The sequence below is a fragment of the Larimichthys crocea genome, chromosome XXIII (genome assembly GCF_000972845.2).
Source record: "Larimichthys crocea isolate SSNF chromosome XXIII, L_crocea_2.0, whole genome shotgun sequence".
Taxonomy (NCBI): domain Eukaryota; kingdom Metazoa; phylum Chordata; class Actinopteri; family Sciaenidae; genus Larimichthys; species Larimichthys crocea.
This window is the reverse complement of record NC_040033.1, coordinates 4,087,513-4,108,208: the sequence shown is the minus strand read 5'-3', so window position 1 is coordinate 4,108,208 and position 20,696 is coordinate 4,087,513. Positions and strand designations below refer to the sequence as shown.

Sequence of the window (20,696 nt, the reverse complement as noted above, 5' to 3'; positions counted from 1 at the left end):
TCGCCCTTTGATGAGCTCGGCTCAGAGTTGCGTAAGGCGCAGAGCCTTGATGTTCCCAGCGCAGGCGGGAAGAGATGCCTTCTGTGCTTCTGTGAAAAGACATGTAACTGCTGCTGAGTGCATGCAAATGTTCCACACACACGGCAACATATGGCTTGCATACATGGATTAGTGTGTGAGAGGAGACTTTTGAGGGTTCTATCTGCAGGCTCGGCTGGATTTGTCTAATTTTTTACTCCTGTGGCGGTGAGGCAGGACATACATAGCTGTCGTTTAGCTTTTTCCCTACAGTTTGATGTCCAAGAGATGTTTTAAGCAAAAAATGTTCTCCAGTATGGAATAAATATGCGATTGAGGGTCTACTCCGGTGGTTTGCTTTATTTCTCTGCTCCATCTGTTTCACTGGGAGGGTGTAAACACAGCAACACTGCTACACTGGTGCTGAGGTCAGGAGTGAGTCAGTGCCTCATGATTGCACTTTATTGGTGTGAAATCACTCGTGTGTCGCACACACACTGTCACCCTCTCTCTCTCTTCTTCCCTTTCTTTGTTTGTGCACGTACACCCACACACGTTATAAAGTGGGCACACAAAAGAACACACACACACACACAGGCTTGAGCGCGCACACATATACTTGTAAACACTCTTCGCTGTCAAGCCCCCATCCCCCTTCCACCTCGCTCCTTTCTTCTGTCTGCTCTTTGTCTCAATTGACAACCTGTTTTCTCTCCCTGCCTCTCACTTCATCTCTCCGGTGCCCAGCAGATGCCCGCATGCCTAACTGCCTTCTGATCTCAAATGGGCATGCATCCAACCGGGCAACATGGCACCTGCTGAGGGTTGCTGAGAGGGAAGAAATTGTGTGTGTGTGTGTGTGTGTGTGTGTGTGTGCTTTTGAGTTCAAGCCTTCCATTTCCAAGCCAAGCACAAGGCCTGTCGCCTGCAAATATCCTCCTCAAACAATCTAGACACATCAGATCAGTCCAAACTACAAAAGTCAGCTAATGTGAGACTTTTTCAGACTAGAATAAAATCATGCCATTACAAGACACTGTGAACTTAAACTAGTCGAGCTGAGATGAACGGTGAAACTTCAATCACTAAAGGTAAATGAGCTTGAAATGAGATTATCTGTTTTTAATTCAACTCAATTTAGAAGTTAAGAGGACACAAGACGTGAATTCTTCTGCTTCTTTACACCTGATAATGAGCGCCTTCCCCTGGGTTGCATTACGCCAGTCTGCTCATCACAAAAGTACCCAGGTCTCGATCCTGGCAGTCAAATTAAAGTCTGATTTAAGTCTAGTTGCAATCCATTCCTTAAGAGTGACAATCACGGTGAGCAGAGTGTGCAGTGGAGATGAATTGTTAAATTTGTGTTGGTGAAAACGAGAAGACTATTGATGAGGAGAAAACAGCATAGCTTCAGCAGCTACACGCCTAGACTCCATCACTACAATGGGACCCCCTTAACACACAGCTATAAATCAAGCAGTTAGACTGGACACCATGGTAATTTGCCACATTACTTTTCTTCATTAGCAATAAAACACATCCTTCTTCAGTTTAATAGACTGACTAGTAGCTTTTGTCGGCTAAAGTTAGCTCATGTTATTGCTGTGTAACTGACTTTATGACTTTTCTCTACTTGAGCTACTGCTCCACTATTTTTATTAGCATTTATTATTGTCCTGATAGACTTTATAGATGTTAGGTCTAAATAGATCATAGAGATGTTGTTTTTGCAGTCACGACTGTGCCTTTAATCAGTTCAACAAAGGAAGAACAATAACAAAAAGTGCATGTATTTAAGATTGTTCTGATTCTTAAAGAAGGGGACAGTGTGTTTCGTTCAGTCTGACCACCCTTATTGTCTTAGCTGCCTCCAGGATGCAAACCGGTGACCCATCTGGTCACAAACTCATTCATAAACACATAAACCTGGGCAATAACTCAGTCTTTATTGCTTTATTTTGGCTGAACCGAGAGAGAAGATTCAGTCCAAAACCTGAGAGCCACTCTGAATGAGTTTTATTCAAACTATAAAAAAGACTGTTTGCACAGATGCAAACAGTCCAGCACACTTTGATGTAGCTGTTGAGATAAACATGTCACTCTATGCTTATCAATCTTTCTTGACCACCGGGTCAGTGGAGCACAGAAATCCTTTAAGGGTTAAAGGTTAATCCATATTTGGATTTGTATGTCACGGCAACAGTTGTGTTTTCTCCCCTGTAAGAAAATCACTCTATTTACATAATAAACAGCTGTTAGAAGTGTTAATTCATGCAAACTATACAGATTTATTGTTTTAACTGTTGCAGTAATAATTTGCATATACTGGGAGCAAATCAGACTCACCATTAAGATTGACAAAGTTCATTTTCTCATCAAACTCTAACTACCGAATGGCTATATGAATTCATTTAGACTCTAGCTGTCAAATCTCACAGGTATGAAAACAGCAACAGACAAGCATTTATTCAATATTCAAAATAAAAAGAAACATTATTTATTTGGGGCGGTGTTTAGCTCAGTTGGCCCCATGTACGAAGGCTCAGTCCTTGCTGTGGAAGCCGACCTGTAGCTCTTTCCGTCTCTCTCTCCACACATTCCTGTCACTCTTCAGCTGTCGCTATCAAAATAAAGCTTGAAAAGGCCAACACGCAATTTATAAATAAATTAATAAAACAATATTTATTAATTGCCTGTTTAAATTAATGTTCTGGGTAAATGTTTTTCTTCCAGACCATACTTCACATATGAGCTGCCGATTTAATTGAATTATACCTGGGCTGACACCCTGGATATGATGGAGCCATCAGGAAAATAACTGCCATAGTTTTAAGCCAGGAGTCACGTTGAGAATAACTGCTGTTTGAAAAGGACAGCTTGTTAACATTCAGCTGCATCTGACATTTCCTGTGTCTTATTTCTAGAAGTGTTATTGTCCAAAAATATACCCATGAATGCATATCTTGTGAGTTGGATACAGTACATAATAATGGTCGTAATATTGGATTAATGCTGTGGTTCTCAAGGTGTGGGGAGCACAGAAAAGAACCAATGGATTATGTAACACAAGTGAGATCAGACCATTATTTTATTATTTTTCTTTTTATTAGTTGTTACATTGTGATTTCATCATCATAAAGTTTATCAGTTCATGAGGTTGGGTGTCCTCTGTATTCGATAAAACCAAGTTCCTGCTTGATTCATGAACTTATGTAAAACTGCAAATGCCCTGAAACCCCCCTTTAAGAAACACTTTTGATAAGCTGTGTTTTTAAAGTCAGAATGGATGTTTGTTGCTGCACAACGTTTGAAGGAAATATGAGCTCCCTTTCTGTTTTCTCAGATCATGGTTATAGCTCCCTCCACATCATCAGCTTCTAATTGGCTGTGCCTTTTATAAAAACATGTTCCCCAATGACTAAAGCATCAAACGCTGCATCTCTGCTGTGTTTTTTCTTGCCACAGTGAAAAGATGAGACAAGCATGAATGCATCAACAGCACCTTGTCAGATGAAGCTCAAGGACTCAAAGGCAATCAGGATGTTTATTCCATACTTTGATGCACTGTAAAGCTGGAAGAAAGGGCAGCATCTTCTCTCAAACTCGGCAGAGGAAAATAAAGAATAAAATGATAAAAACACAATAAAGTTTTTCACAGTAGACAATGACTGGTGCGTTACTTCATGCCCCATTTATGTCTGGCTTTATCTTTCAGTACTACTAATGACAGTTTAGACACCTCTGTATGTTAGATGTCCCATCTAAGGTTCTGCCAGGTCTGTGTAGTTTACAAGTGTAAATCCAAAGTTTTAAATGTACTTTTAAGAATCCAACTATCGAGCTGTTATACAACAAAATGAGCCCAGGATCCCATGGAATTATGCTGATATTGAATGATCGTGTACAGTTAAGAAATTCAGTGCCAATACAAGAAGTATTGTGTTGCAAGATGGAAGGTAAAGAGTTCAGTATGCTTCAAACAAAAATGTCACACATTCATAGTGTTGCACACCTGCTCAATTACTGTGTGAAGTGGGCACGCTTACAAGATTGTTGGTTTCTAAAAACTACAAAAAGACTTTGTTTGGATTATTGTGAAGCCTTGAGAGCCCAGTTTTTTCAATCAGAATCTGTGTTTTACTTCTGAGCACCAATCAGGATTTGGCAACATTTGAATTAAAACGTGGTGATTCATGTGAGGCTGTTTGTCACATTGCCGTGTGAAGGTGAGGGCCCATTCAAGTTCTGTTGCTGACCAACAATTTTCTTTTTAACTGTAACCACAATCACTGTCCAGCCTTCCTTTATATATCTCAGTTGTTAAACCAACCATAACCATAGAGACTTGAACAATGATCTTACCATGAACCATACTCTAGTAGCCATGGGCAGATATTGTAGACATATTGTAAATAATATTTAAAACACTGATTGATGAAGACATGTTGGTCAGCACAATCCACTGCGGGATGGTGCCACAATAAACAGCTGTTCCATACAGTGCTGCAGCAATCGACAGCAGATGTCTACAGCAGATGGACGAATAATTCTTACAAACAGAGCTTGGGAGAAGACTTCATTCACTGCCTGCAAGAAGCTGAGGTTCTGAAATGTTACGGCATACTAAAAATGATAAGTGCCTCATTTATAATCTTATCCAAATTAAATGAATTTATTATCTTCTGATATGGGTTTTGTGATCATCATGTGCTCTAGGTAAAGTGTGTGGTCATGCATGTTTATCACCTCCAATCTCTGGGAGTCCAAAGTTGTGGCTGCTCTCAGTATTTTCCTGTCCTCCTCTCTGCCCTTTACCTGTACCTCTATTTATCACTGCTTTATCTCCTGGCAGCTGCCCTTTTACTCTCATCCACCCATTCATCATGTCTCCCTCCTTTGGGTTCTTCTAAAACTTGATCACACCTCTCTCATCACACTCTCTTTGTCTTCCTATCACCTGTTCGGACTTCCTTTCTCATTCACCATGACTCCTCTGCCACCCCAAGAGCGGTGGCACAGAAAAAGGCCAGCTAACCGACTTAAAGACCCCGGAGTCCCTAGCGTCCCAGGGATTAGACCTCATTTGCATAAATCTGCATAACCTCGTTAAGGCAGAGGGAGACGCTGTACACACTGTAGCCTGAGACACTCCAGAGCGAAACAGCCCATTAAGGATTGTGGTGATTATGGGATTATCACTCCTAACGACTGTTGGGGGACTAGACCGGTGTGTACTCTCTGAAAAGTGCCACATCGCATGACTGAATCCCAAAATCCAAACTCCGAGTCAGGTGACCTTCAGATTGCATTTGCATGGGATTTGCTCCTGATGTTTTTTATTTCCATTCACATTATTTTAAGTCACCTGCAGTGGAGACACCGTGGATGCATTTAACAGTGGATTAGGAACATAAACATGGTGGCCCAGTGGTTCAAATGAAAACTGCTCTGTTAACACATTAACTGGAAAAGGGTCTCCCACTTCCTATGTGGCCCATGAATACACACTGTGTGTTGGAATGATTGTGACACTGTTAAAGTTCTTCTGTTGAAGTGTTTTCATCACGTATATCTTATGCTATCCTACCTCTATGCCCATATATGTCCCAACTATGATGAAAACTGAGAGTTAACTGAGCTCAGCAGCCAGGCCGGGCTGGGATCGAATACAGCCTCTGAGACCAACAGGGATTACTAAGTACCGACTGCTAAGTAGCAAACCTCTGTTGGTTTGCTCAACCACAGTACCAAACTGTTGTTAGCTCGGTCAGCCCTGCAGCCCACTGAAATGACTCAGCCCCGGGATGCCAGGAGCCAAACCCGGCAAGAATACAACCTTAGTAGGCTACTGTATTCCCTGCCAAACTACTGCTGGTTTCAGAGGTTGTATTCCTTTCTTACACTGATCAATTTCTGCCCAGTCCCTCCAGATCTTCATGTTTCATGGGAGAGGCAAAAGAGCACTCTGCTTTATGTTTCATGAGAACTTTAAATTAAGGGAGTCATGTGATCTGAAGTTTCAAATCTGGCCAATATACTAAAGTCATCAGTCAGCCTTAGACAGGAGCATGTCAACCAGACCACATCCATGCCTCTGAGGAGTACAGGAAAACTCTGTGAACTTGAAACATGAAGTAAAATAGCTGAAAACAAACAGGACCGTCACTGGTCAAATGTTGCAGGAGCTGCTGCTTGCATTATAAATTATTTGTGTGTACAATGGAATGCAGCTCTGTGAATGCTTGGCCTTTCAGAACAGCTATAAGCATCTTTACCTTCAGGTCAGAAAACATGCATAAACTTACTACTAAATTTACATCATAACCTAGCCTTTAAAAATGACTTTAGTTTTCAGTAGTACGTGTATGATCTAAAAGTAAGCATCAGAACAAGTAGTGAAAAATTAAAAAATACTTATTTCATTATATTGATTGCAACTATAATCTAAAACTAAATCACTCCTAGTGATATCATTTGTAGAGTATTTGTCATATTTGTCCTAGTGTGTATCCTCATGTAATTGCCAGAATATGTGGTGTGTATCTCCCATCATATTGAACACTGACAAAGAAAACAACATGCCAGCAGGTATTTTTGTCCAAACTTGTCCGTTCAGTGAATAAATGAAAGCATATGGGTGGAAATGTATTATTTATACACACTGTTTGGAAACCACTCCAGAATGGAAGTCCTTGTGGACTGAAATAAGCTTGGGCTGTCAAAACATGACAGGACCCCCATCCTCTTGTCAGCTGTCTCACGATGATGACATCAGCACTTCTCCAACAGTGTACACTTCTATCTTGCCATCACAGTGTCCGGCCAGCATGTCTAATGGGACGGAAATACGAGTACATTTTGGATAGAGATGTTGTGCTGTGGCAGCGTTTTCATTTTTGGGTAAATACTGTAACTGCAAACACTTTTAATTATTTCTCTGGCAGTGTGAGAGAGCTGGGGGTGTTGTTTGACTGATTGGGTAATCAGTGGGATCCTGACTCAGTCAGGAATGTGTCCCACCTGTGAGCTGACAGCCGGAGGCTGGATTAGTTTACAGCTACAGCTCTCTATGATGAACACTACCACTGCAGATGGCTCATATAGCAGGGAACTCTATATAGTTGTTGGTAAATGAAACTTACACATAGATTTTACTCGGTCACCTCTTTTCCCTAAAGAAGTGGAAACATACTTGTAATGTGGGAACGTCCTGAATGGAAAATGTGTTTTCACATTAGAACTATAATAGAAAAGGTTTTACTTTTCAATGATGACTCACTGTATTCTGCTAAGAAAATACTAGTATTGAGCTGGAACACCCCCTTATAATTCATGAAATATGATTCAAAGGACTTTCTCTGGAACTCTCTATATCTCGGACCAATGGAGCCAGCAAAAAGGCAGTGGAGTACAACATGATTTAATACAATCATATGTTATGAATAACAATTCAGACTGATATGTGGGCATGAAAGTTCATTTCTGACCTTGGGAATAGTATTTTGAGAAACTAATTTAACTAAAACTAAGTCCACTTATTAGCTATTCCCAGAGTTTGTAGGCTTATCTGTTGGTCTGCTTATTGAATAGAGTTTCTGTTGTCTCTGCATGGTATTCTGGGCCAGTGGTTACAAGGAGTGGATAATAGGAAATCCTGCCCCAATGTGAGGTCAGGACAGACACTGCCAAATCACCAGGGACCACCAGAAACATCCCAGAGAGAGTCTCTTATGTGCCTGGACTGTCAGAACATTTATCCAGAGAGTTCAAGACAGAGGAGCCACAAACCATTCAGAACTTTGGGATCTTGAAAGAGATTGGTGTGGTGTTCAAAATCCCCAACGACTGTGGGGAACACTACAGTTGTGAAATGACAAGGACCCTGAACAAGAACCAAGACAGGGGTTGCAATCTTATCCTCATACTGGATTACACAACTAAAGTTGCATACTTGTCATATGATGACAACTGAGCCACTTGCATTTGCAGATGAAGACCGTGAACTCAGGAACAAAAATCATGTACGTTGACCTGAAGTCAAAAATAATTAGTCAAAGTGATACAAATGTGGGATGTGTTAGTAGCTGAATGGTTAAGGCCTATATCCTATAACCTAATTTCCTGTCTGCATCTATATTATGAGCTTTCCAGTAAAGGCAAAATGCCAAGAAAATAATATTTAAGTAAATACAAATATGTATGAATGTGGGTGTGCATATGTGCATACATATGGAAACAAGATGCAATCAAGTCATGAGATTGAATGTATAACTAAAAAAAACGTAACTGACTGACTGAAGATGGAAAACATGGAACTCACAGCAGCGTCAACAAGGATTTACTGTGATATGTTCTATTTAAAACAGCCAGATGTTGCTGTAAATTATCACTAAGTCAATGCAAATGCTGTGATAAATCCTAATACTGTATAAATCAGTTACTAATAATGGAGTATCTGTAGGCTGCCACTGATTCGTGATTACTGCAGAAAACAGAATAGACAGTGTTCATGTTTTTGGGCAGTGATAGGCTGGCTGTTATACGAGACAGTCTAGCATATAAAGGCTCCGACATTTAGTCTGAATTTATTGTGAGTGTCAGATCTCTGTGTTCGAGAATTTAGCATGTGTCAAATCTTCAGTTTCCATGGCAATCGCACAGTTAGAAATGGGTAGCAACCAAAAAAAAAATCTCTTCAGTCTGTCGACCAATCACGCGCAGCTACTTCTTTCTCTGTTTTCTACTTTCCTCTCAACATTCCTCTCTTTTTTTCATACTTTCTTCCTTTTATTTTTCAATCTCGCTCTTTTCTTTTTTTAAAATCTCACTCTTCTTCTCTCTCTCTTCTTATCGCTCTGGCTGTGCAGCTAGCAGGCAAAGAGCTGCTGTGTTGACTTGTGCTTCTAACACATGGGCTTCCCTCCTTACCCGCCTACGCAGCGTACTCAGGGAGATTCCAAGCACATACACTCGCTTACACGCGCACACACTCTCTCGCTTACACACATACAAACACACCACACACACGCACTCGAACTGGCAGACTGCAAAGCCCCCAAGGTCTGGTCTTAGTGAATTATTCAGTCTGCGTTGGTGGATTTGTGTGAGCGTATATGTGCGTCTAAGATCTTATATGTGTGTGTGTGTGTGTGTGTGTGTGTGTGTGTGTGTGTGTGTCGGCGGGAATATGAAATGGTGTTTTCCTCCTGAACAGCAGCAGCAGCTTGTCTTTAATCAGCCTCTCCATCAGGTCCCTCCTCTCTGGGTTCAGAAGCTCATTAGAAGGAAATTGCAACAAGAGAACAAGATGTGGTCAGTGATGTCGCAGAAAGCATTGCTGGGGGCTTTAATTACCCAAAACGCCGGACATTGTGCATGGGGGCACATATTTATTATGTCGCAATTCTTCTCTTCCATTTTCTACAATGACAAAGTATCTTGTGCAGTTGCAATGGAAATAACATTGATCAATTAGGGAACATGATTGTGAGCAATGTACTGTTCATTAAAGCAATATGACACTAGAGGTTGTGCTGTTGGACTGAAAAATCAGCACGGCTCTGATTCGCTCACAGCTCAAGTGTCAAAGACAATGCCGATATTCAGCACAACAGCACAGCCTCAAGTGTGATATTGGTTTTATATAACAGTTCGACAAGATTTATTTATGAATTAATAGTAAAAGCAAAGTAACAACAGATCATGATTTGTTTGTGTCATGTATGCAGCCAGTGAAAGAGTTTTATTCATCTTTACACTGTTTAATATTATCAAAAGATAGGTGTGCTTTCTTCAGCCCCAAACAGGAAGTAGGAAACTGGTAGTTACTTTGGTAACTCAAGAAAAAACGTATACCATCACCTGATAGATGGTGAATGAACAATCTGTCTGTTAATCGTTCTGGCTGGTAGTGAGTTCTTGAGTTGTTGAGGGAGCAAGATCCGAAATGTAAAGTTTGTATTAAAATGCAGTTTATGTATATGGATTATTCTGATGCTGAATTGACAAGAAGACTGTCGACAGACATGTTTTACAGACATGTAAGGAATTGTTCAAATGTCATATTCTTAAAGGGAGTTTGGCGTCATAATTTCCTGGATAGTTTAATTGAATTCAAAATGCATTTTAACATTTTATCGACGCTACAGAAACACTAGGTAACTGCTAAGTATGATAAGGTTGTCTGACATTGATTGCAGTTAGTGATGGGTTTGATTATTGGTTGTTGTTGTATTGATTACTGATGGTGGGTGATCAGGCAAATTATCAGCTAATAATATTCAGTTTCTAACACTATTGATTAAATTAGTATATTGTGTAAATAGGCCATAGAGGAAATGGTAATAAAATAAAAACATAAAAACATACTTGATTACTTTAGACTTTCATAATTGTATCAGATATTCTGTCTGTATTTATCTGTCTAATTATTTCATAAAATCTCACTTGTTTATTCTTGATGATCTCCATACGCTGGTAGATTTTCAAACATTAACACATCAACACATCAACACATTTCCCATTCACACTGCCAAAGTAGTACTTGAGACAGTGGAGAGTTAAATAACAGCATAAACACCTGCACAGAGGGCAGACATCTCTGCCCATGAATTGACATTATGAAACAGCTTTGGAGCAGAGAAGCGTGCTCCAGACAAAATGGAAATACACTTTACTCGTTGTGAATAGCTGCCCACCATTACCCTTGTTTAATTTGAACACATTGCCCGCTGATTCCAAATATTGCCATCTCTTGCGCTTTCCTCTCTGAATGCCTGCGGTGTAATAATACAGTATTTGACGCCCCTCCCTGCTAGAATGACTTCATGTCTAGCTTTTGGCCTGCACAGCACAAACACTGAACTAACTGGTTTTCACACTGTATCTGCTGTCTCTCCTGCTTCTGCTGTCCGTCATCCTTTTTACATGTGTACTTACACACTCGTACACTTGGATTACAGACAGTCCTTCATTGTTTGTTTTCCCTCTTTTTTCTGTTCACTTTTTATTCTCCTAACCTTCCTGGCTGGTTGACTTAAAATGTTGACTATATTTATCCATAGATGCCTCAACTCTTAAGCTACCATGCACTCTAAAGGACTCCTTTAAAAGACTCTAACAGCTTAGGAAAAATACATCTACTTGCTTCTTTTGACCATTATCAGTGACTAAAAACCACTTACTCAGAGGCTGGAAAATGAAACGTACACCACACACCCTTACACACTCACACACAAACCTCTGCCTTTGTATTACCTAGTGTTCATTGCTGCCAGACAAACCCATCAAGCTTTATGAGCCTCCAAGGGCTGCTGCTGATGCCACTAATTCATAGAGGCAGGCTATCAAGCGCATCCACACAACCGATCTTCACTGTTTCCATGAATATCTGAACAGGCCCTTCCATCGCTTTATGTCTCCCATTAGAACAGCCTGTTGAATCTAGGACTACCAGCCTTGATAGATGATATGTCTATTTTATGAAGGAAGGGGGGAGAGAATGTGATAATCGTATGCTTAATGCAGGGAGGAATGGAAATTGTTGAATATGTTGAAAAAATGGGCAAAGTCAGGTTTGATTCTTGTACTGTGACTTTGGCTAATACATGTTTTTGGGGAGCGAGAGGAAGAAATGGGAACTGTGATTTTGCTGACAGGAATTTGGGTTCTGTGAAGCCCTTTTGAGAGCATAACTCTGGTTGACAGACTAGTTGTGTTGATCGATGTCATGGCGACGTTTGTCAAGTGTACATGCTGTGGAAGGTATGTTTTTACTGTAATTGCTTTATTGGAGGCAGTGTGACTGAGAGACGGAGAAAGTCTGATTTCTGTTGGCATTGGTAGCTGTACAGGAAAACTATATTTCAATGTGTTTTTTTATTTTTCTGGCTTTGGCCATCATTTTTATTAGCTATGATAACACTGTACTCATCAAAGCAACCGAAGAAAGTGGGATCAAGGCTAAAAGTGGGCCTGAAAGTCCAAGAAGTGATAACAGAAGCTACTACCTTTTAGAGATCAAACAAAAAGTGTGTTCATATCAGTAATTTGGACAAACTGCCAGTGCGCAGTATGACAGATTAAGTGTAATTTGTTTATACAGCTTGGGTAATAATTTAACCATTAACCTTAGTTTGTAACCTCAATGATTATGTGACTACCCTCTGTTTAGAAATCTCAGCAATTACTTTGGTGTTAGTGTTATTAAAAGTGTTACAACCAATGGCCAAAGCAGCAGCAATCAATTTGGCAAGTACCCCAAAACAACATGTGGCTAAGACCTCGAGGGGCTGTAGGAATTATGACTTTTCCTTTGGGTATAAAGGAGGAAATGTGAGCCATAAAGTCTGCAAAGGAAGCTTCCTTCAACATTTGTTTCTTTTAAACTACCACAAATGTTCCCTTTTTAACCCAAGCCATGAAATTTACCATAACCATGCTGTGCCTAGACATAACACTGTCTTGCCAAAAGGGGCATTCTAGAGGGACGACTTTTTAGAATTTGGCATAAAAGCTTTTTATATGTATGGTACATTATAGACAACAGGCAACAAATGATTGAGTTCCTAAATACACAAGTCAGGATTAAGTATAGAAGTACCAGCCCACCCCATCCTCACCAGCATGTCGTATTTTGTCTCCTCTCTTGATTAGAAGCCTTTTATTTATCAGCTGGTGAGGTACATGTTGTGTGTTATAAAAATTAGGGTTACACAGCTAGTTAGATGTTTTAACTTATACGATGTTTGTTCCTATTTATTACATGTCCTTAGGGCACTTCCCTTTATTGCTGTTTTCCTGAGACTGGCAGGGTAAGGTAAAGTTCAGGTTAATGTATAAATAGAGGGATTTCAGAACAGAATGAGGCCCAGGGACAGATATGTGTGCATGGTGCTGAGGAAATAAACACAACACCCTTAGCCATACATACTCACACACAAAAGTGAGCTCAATCAATAAAGTAATAACGCGCACGTCCATGTTATGGCTCGACAATTGATACAGAAACAAATCTTTCCAGCATCCATAAATCATTTAGCTGCAGCCTCCAAACTCATTCCAATGTATTAATAACTGCAGCGGCTGAACAGTTGTTCCAAAACAATGTGGTGCACAAAGAGCCCGAGTCAGACATGGGAGTCTTAAATATGATTGGCCACTGGAAATGAGGTGTGCAGAAATGTAGTATGGCAGACTAGTGTCTTATACAATGACTTATAAATCACTGGTTCAGAAGGGGAATTGCTATGCATCACCTCTGTGAACTGCTCCGGAGACATAATTTACAGGGAATAATGACTGTCTACCCTCTTCCTTGTTAAAGGATAATTCCTGCTCAGGGGCCTTTTCATAATCACGTCTAATGAAGAACACTTAGCAAGAAAAATGGCCTCAGTCTCCGGAGTTTGTTTTAATTTTCACTCATTCATTCATCACATGGGCAATGTGTGATTTATTACCTTCTCCTAAAATCTTGAATGGGTTGAGGAAGACCCAGACGGGGAATATATTCAGACTTACAATGCTCTTGTAGAAGAAGACAGACCTTGAGACTCTTTTTTTTTTTAAGATAGGAGCTGCAATCAAGCCTAAAGTGGTAAAAGTATTTTAACATTTTGTAGTTCAATCTCATTGAGCAAGGCATGATCAATGCCAAATGCATGCATGCCTCTCAAGGCATGACTGTGCTGTTTTTCTATGGGGAGAGCAGTGACACCCAACTAGATGAAGTTGTATGTGATGCAGCATAGCAATCAGTGTTATAGTACAGATATATAGTATGAGGTCAGTCTTGAACTCAAAACCAATTCTTGTCTCAGAATTGGCCACATTTTTACTCGGTCTTGTCTCGCTCTCTGACAAAGAGGAATCATATTATTTCAAGACTGGTCAAGACCACAACATTAGGGGTATCATCAGTGTTTTCCATTAATCACCTAATAAGGTCTAGTTTGTCCCACCACAGTTTCATAATTAACTGAAAATATTTATACACTTCATGCTGAACGTAATTTTTACTTTCACTTTCCGTCAGAGCAATGTCTTTAAAGGAAGTGGCTGCAAAGCAGTTCAAAGTTGTTCTAGTTGTTTTAGGCTTTAGTTCTAGAGCAAACACCTGCGTGGCACAGAAAAGCTCAGAAAAGAGGACACGAGAGGTCAGGTCGAGGTCTCATCAAATTAAGCTCAGTGTTTATCAAGCAGCTCAAAATAAAAAAAGAAATAATATGAACTAGTTCATTTTCAGGACTGTGAACTTCTTTTTTTTAAGGCAAGGTGATCATTATAGGTTTGTGAGTAAACACTATGTTTAATTATAATAATTAAGTATGCAAATAGTTTAAGCTGCGAGTAGCACATTACCTGCTGAGAAATAAACTGTTGTCATTTTAGGATACTTTATCATTTCCTAATTTTAATATTAGGTGTGTTGCTAGTGATCAGTGAGTATTGGCTGATACAGAAGCCAATAATTAGTGATTGTCCCAAAAATCCTGAACAGAGCACCTTTTAATTATAACCATCAAGTATTCAGCTGAGCCATTTGAAAATGTATGAAATTAAATCTGGGGGATTTATTTGCCGTGTCATACCTTTACAATCAGTGTTTTTATGATGAAAGTGCGCCAGATTTATGTATTTAACTTTAAAATGTACTACATTTTTTATGTGGCAGCAAGCCTCTAGACCCCACTAAAAAGTCTGAGGACCATCCACCACAGTCTCACAAAATCCTGAAGAAAGCACTGAATCACTAAATGTGCATCGATTTATTTGTTTCACATCACTGTGACTAGAGGTAAAATTCCTGCAATACGCTTACTGAGAAGGCTAAGAGGCGTGGGCATCACCCAAAGAGATTTGGCGATTATTAGCTACCCGAGTAGGCTTTATAGTATCTGCTCTTGGTCTTGACTCTATCTCGGTTTAGGTGGTCTCGACTACAACACTGGTGGCAACAACACATGCAAGAAGGGAAGGCAGAGAGATGAGGGAAATTTAACTCTCCCCTAAACTCAACGCTATAACAGATCATTAAAAACAAACCAGAGTCACACCAGGAAAAACAATCTAAGCAAATTTTCATCTGACTGCACATAAATAACGCAACCTGTAACTGCAGAGAGGACGTTTCTCATGAAGACAATAATCAGTTCTGCTGAACTGACAGAGGCTGAGGAGCGAGGTTGCATTGGGGTCCAAAGATTTCTCTTGGGAGATAATTAAGGTTATATATACAAAGTTCAGTTCAATGGACAGAGCTTAAAACAGAGACAGTATAATCAATATTTTTAAAATAACTATATATCACATGACAATATGAAAACAATGAGACCAATGGGAAAGGTGTTAGAAAAGAAAAGAATGCCGTTATTGTCATTGCACAATGTTGTGCACCTCCAAACACGGTTCATTTAACATTCCACACGAGCACACATGCTCACACCCACCCACACACACACACACACACACACACACACACAGACGTGCACCTGCTCATTATACAGAAAAAAAAATTAAAGATTAAAAAGATAAAACAAAGAAGACAGAAAGAAGTAGCTGCTGTACATTGTACAACTTCCTCATACGTAAATTCTTTTGCAGTTAGTCCACTCGGGTGCGTTGTGATGTCATGATGGTGGGTGTCGTGGTGCTGAGGGGGCAGTGTTTTCTGAAGTTCAGGGTAAAAGCTGTGTTTATCTGTCCGGCACACAACTTTACTGTTTTGCTTTACTATTGGCGCTCACAAAAAGTCGTTTTCAGCTGCAACAGGCAACAGTTTTCAGAAAAAGGCTCTAGAAACCTCACTATACACCACCTGCTCAGCCCCAAACCGCACACTGGCACAGTTAGAGACTAGGTGGCGAACACAGTGGAACATTTAACAGCTAAAGAGTCACATATTTCTCTCAGGAGTTGGTGGAGACCAAAAACAAAACAACTAAAACAGAGTGAATATTGGACTTATGTTTGCCAGGTGGACACAAACAGACATCCAGATGTAACTGCTGGATATACAGTATATACATACAAGCTTGTCATAGTGACTAAAAAGTAATGATACTGTTGTGTCATTGCAGGGGTAGGGCATGGAGTCAAGATAAGTCTTTGAGCTTGCAGTTTGGGCCTCTGTGGCTAGAAGAACATAAATTATTTAAGTTTGGCTGAAAAGAAATCAGAGGAGAGAGATGGGAAATGGCATCCACTGAAAGTCCCCAGCATGCACAATACCTTTTGCTATCAATCCCACAGTGCAATGCAGTTTAAATATGTGAAAATGGCCGTTGTGCTACACTTAACCTATCAGCAATGATGTAAAATAATGAGGATTTTGAGTGTCCAAAATCTCAATTTACTGTTCATAACAGAGTGAACTGTTGAGTGTTATGAATGGAGAAAAGAATGACCAAATAAAGGAGTGATTTTGGACACAGCCCCGCTGTGGCCATGGATAGTCAAGAATCAGCCAGTTTTCATTTCCCATCGATCACCTCAGTGGGGTTTTCACGGATTAACTCTTTCCCTTTCTTGAAGTCTCTGTTTGGAGCAAAGCCTTGAGGCTAGTTGCCCCCCTCGCAGCCCTGCATCGTGTCTATTGTTTGTGTAAATATATTTTAGGATGGTTCTAAGCAGTTTTTTGAGGTAATTTATGATTTTGAAACATATTTTAACAGGTTTTGAACATGGTAGGGATTGGATCGTTTGTGAATCAAGCTGCCTGATTGAGCCTATTTAATTCTTCTGGTGCTGTAGATATATGATGGCACAGCCTGATGTATTGCATAGTACTTATAGTACTCATTCGTACGTTGGCATCATTCAGTGGCCTCTGTTCAGAGTTCTCTCTATTGATCATTTTTTCTTTTGTCATGTTTTTTTTGTTTCTCCATCCAGCACCTGTCTACATTTATAAATTGAATTAATCTGGTTAAAAATGGAGACAATGTCCTTTACCTTTCTCCAACATTTTCAACCCAGTTCACCAGGAGCTGGTGCTGTGTTTTGAGGTACATTGTAATAACGATTTAAAGTCTGAAAAACTGAGCAATTCCAGGAGCAAAATCTCTCAGTTCACTGCAGCAATAAGGTGCACATTCCCTTTCCACAGCCTGAAGTCCTTCAGGGAAGAGTTATCACCAACAGCTTTTATGAGGCTCTTCCAACATAGAATGTAAATGACCAAAAATGTCAGGCTGTTTTTGTTTTTTCGAGCTCTAGTGTGCATTAAGGACCTGCATGGCTTGTTCACTGCAACAATAATATTGTGGCTGAAGTAATGTTGTTTATGTCACCTAAAAAGCTTAATGGTCATGACTCTATCCTTTTTATCCAGGCCTCTCACAAAAAGGTCCTCTGATGAACACTCCCTATGCAAGCTCTTACTGAAAAAATAGTTTTCTGTATCCTAAAGAGTTTTTTCTCATTATAATGTCTTGCCTGAAATGTGGCATTGTTAGTGGCTTTCACTGTTTCCAGACCATCTGAGTGACCATTATCTTTGTTGAAAACTTCAGCAGACAGAACCAGACGTAGTGCAGCAATCTTCCTAAATGCCCAAATTTCTTACCTTTGTAAGCCATCCTTTTTAAAATAGCACATAAAATATTGAGGAGTAGTGTTGCCACTTCAGAAATATGGGGCTTTGCAGCCTCCATACATGATTCAGATTTGCATTATGGTAACAGTAAGGGCTATGTTGTGGGTGATATCCTTTCCATGTGCAGCCACGCTCAAAACTTGTATTATGTTTACACTTGTGATCATAATTATGCTGTACTGTTGGTGCAGAGTAAGTTTAAGCAGCCTTTCACACCTACTTTGTCAGGACAGGACATTTCAACTCACAACTGAGTTCAATCTCAGTCAAAATTCCAGACCACGTTGCAGAACACCCAAATCTTGCTCTAGTGAAAAGAGGTATATGCATTTTATGGAACTGAAGAGTCAGAGTCGCTGTCATGTTGCAGATGTTTTGGTTAAGATGAACAGAGATAAACTGCAAACTTTGTAAGTGTTGGTGTCATTCATGCTTAACCTGCTTGCCCATCTTTTTTACCCTCTCTGCTCTCCATCCTCTAAATTTTCACTGTTTATGTCTTAATTACTTTGTGGATTTTAGATTGTTTTTAAAAGCTATTTATATTTATCTGTTAATATATTTATTAGCGTAGAGTATTTGATTTGACTTTCAGATTTTATAGTGTCCCTTCTTTCTTCTCCTGTCTGTTCTGTGTTTTTATTGAATTGAATCACAGCCACACAGTGAAATATTCTGACAAAGCCTGGGAGAAAAAGTGTCTGGTTTTTCACGACAGTCTCCAGTACATTTATTTGATGCAAGCTAATTGCTGAGAAATGTGTTCAGATCTTTTCTGTGCCCTCTCATCCCCGGACAGATCACTTCTCCTCTATCCCCGCTCCACCTTATCTTTTTCTCAAAATCTCACTCCATTCATTATCTTGCTTCTGTTTCACTTCTTTCTCATCCTCTAGCCAACCTTCCCTCAATTTATCTCCTGTTTCCTCTGTCATTCTTCCTTCCTTCCCAAAGTCTTTCTTTGCAATCATCCCATTTCCATCCACTTGTTTATCCTCATCCAGCCCTCCTGCTGTTTCTGCTTCAGGCACCCTTTTCTGTCACCAGTCACCAGTCTTTCCTTCTTACCATCTATATGACTATCCTCACAATTGGCCCCAGTACTAAGTAAAAGTGACAGGGAAGATTGGGGCTCTTCTTAAACCTTTTTAGTGGAGGCCATCCATCAGCCCACCTATCACACTGACACACGCACGCACGCACGCACGCACGCACGCACGCACACACACACAGGTGATTCACCTCAGACAATCTGGAGACTTGTAGCTCAATCACAAAGTATTGCAAGTAAAGAGTCAGTGTACTTGGTTAAGAGAGTCTGTGGAGCTGCTCTCTGAGTGCATTCAGATCATCCACTGACATTGAGCAGAGGCCATGGAACTAAATGGCTCCTTCTGCAGTAAGTGGTTTAGAGAGAGGCACACATCAGTGCTTTGTGGGAGATGGAGCTACCAAGGTCGCAGCTGCGGTTTAGACTTTTGACCACAATTATAAACACATATGCTAACCTATGGCCCCACAGACACACACACACACACACACACACACACACACACACACACACACACACACACACACACACACACACACTTTATTTTATTTTGAAAGTAGGACTCTTATTTTGAAGTTGACATGGCAGCAGCATAGACATATAGACATATATGTCTATATGTCTATGGGCAGCAGGAGGCTGACTGGCAGAAAGTGTGAAAAAGTCGTGAAGTGGATTATTTAAGTATTTTATATTGTTTAGTACGCTGCTGAAAAGGTTTGTGAATGTTGTAGCTGAACGACTTTACAGCTTCTTTTTTACAGGTTTATTAGGCTTAAAGATATTTGCCTTTAGATAGCAAAACTGCTACGCTAGCTAAATGCGCAGGTGATATCGTGTCTTTAATGAGTAGTTAGCATCCCTGCTAACAGGGCTCTGCAGTGATGCCCGTGAAATGCGGTTAATAATGAACCAAGTGGTTTAATATAAGAGTAGCAACAAAATATAAACCACACTAAATATAACTAATATTTTCACTACTAGACTACTTTCTACTGTTCTACTACTAAAGTTTTTGTCCGTTTTTTTCAAGCAACCATTTTGACATGAACTAGTAGGGTAAACCCAACACAGGTGTTATCAATGATACTAATTAAGGCTCAGTTCCATTCAGGTCACACAGAGTCAGGGTGCTGCTGCGGTGCATGTTGGAAAGTCTCTGCTGCACTAAATGGAACTGACCCTTAATTAGTATGATTGGAAACACCTGTTGACCCTATTATTTCTATGACTACGCTGTGAAAAAGGCTTATACAGTTATCCAAGCCTGGCATTGGTCAGGCTAATGGGGTAGCTGGCATTATTAATAATATAATTGATTACACCTATGGTTTAAGGCTAAGTCAAAATGCTGAGAAAGGCCTAAACCTTTTTTTTTTATATATGCTTTATTTCATTTTCTTAACCCATATCAGTGGCCCTAGTAGTGCAGTAGGTTAAAGCTACATTGCAAATGTATGTATAGGTAAACTGTGCTGACCGATTTCTCCTGAAAAACTCTAAACGAAACGTTTCTCATTCCACCTGCAGGTCGTAAGTTCGTCATAGCCAATGCAAGAGTGGAGAACTGCGCCATCATCTTCTGCAACGATGGCTTCTGCCACCTGTGTGGTTACTCGCGCGCTGAAATCATGCAGAAGCCATGCACGTGTAACTTCCTGTACGGACCAGACACCAAGCGACTGGCCATCGCCCAGATGGCGCAGGCCCTGCTTGGGTCGGAGGAGAGGAAAGTGGAGATCAACCTCTACCGCAAAGATGGTAGGAAAAAAAAAAAAGAAGTGATTTGAGATGTATTTGTGTGGCTGTAGGAGAGGGAGTGTGCATCTGTTTTTGGACCTGTTCGCTTGTACAGTGTCTGTACACCTTTTAAAAGGAAAGTGTGTTTGTGTGTGTTGTTTTGCACAAGAGCTGACAGGAGTCATAGAGATGGATAGAAATGGACTAAACCAAAAAGAAGCTCAGTGTGTATTAGGGGTTGACCAGTATACTTTTTTCAGGGCTGATGTAAATTGTTAGTAATCCAGGAGA

General features: G+C 40.2%; 1 protein-coding gene across 2 annotated transcripts in view; it reads left to right on the top strand.

Annotated features, from left to right (window-relative positions):
* kcnh2b (potassium voltage-gated channel, subfamily H (eag-related), member 2b) overlaps positions 1–20,696 on the top strand; it is a 206,469-nt gene that overhangs the window by 6,884 nt on the left and 178,889 nt on the right. For both annotated transcript variants that reach the window (XM_027274373.1, XM_027274372.1), the window contains exon 2: positions 20,196–20,426. In XM_027274373.1, the coding sequence (XP_027130174.1) occupies positions 20,196–20,426 (231 nt within the window). The remainder of the gene's footprint in view (positions 1–20,195; positions 20,427–20,696) is intronic.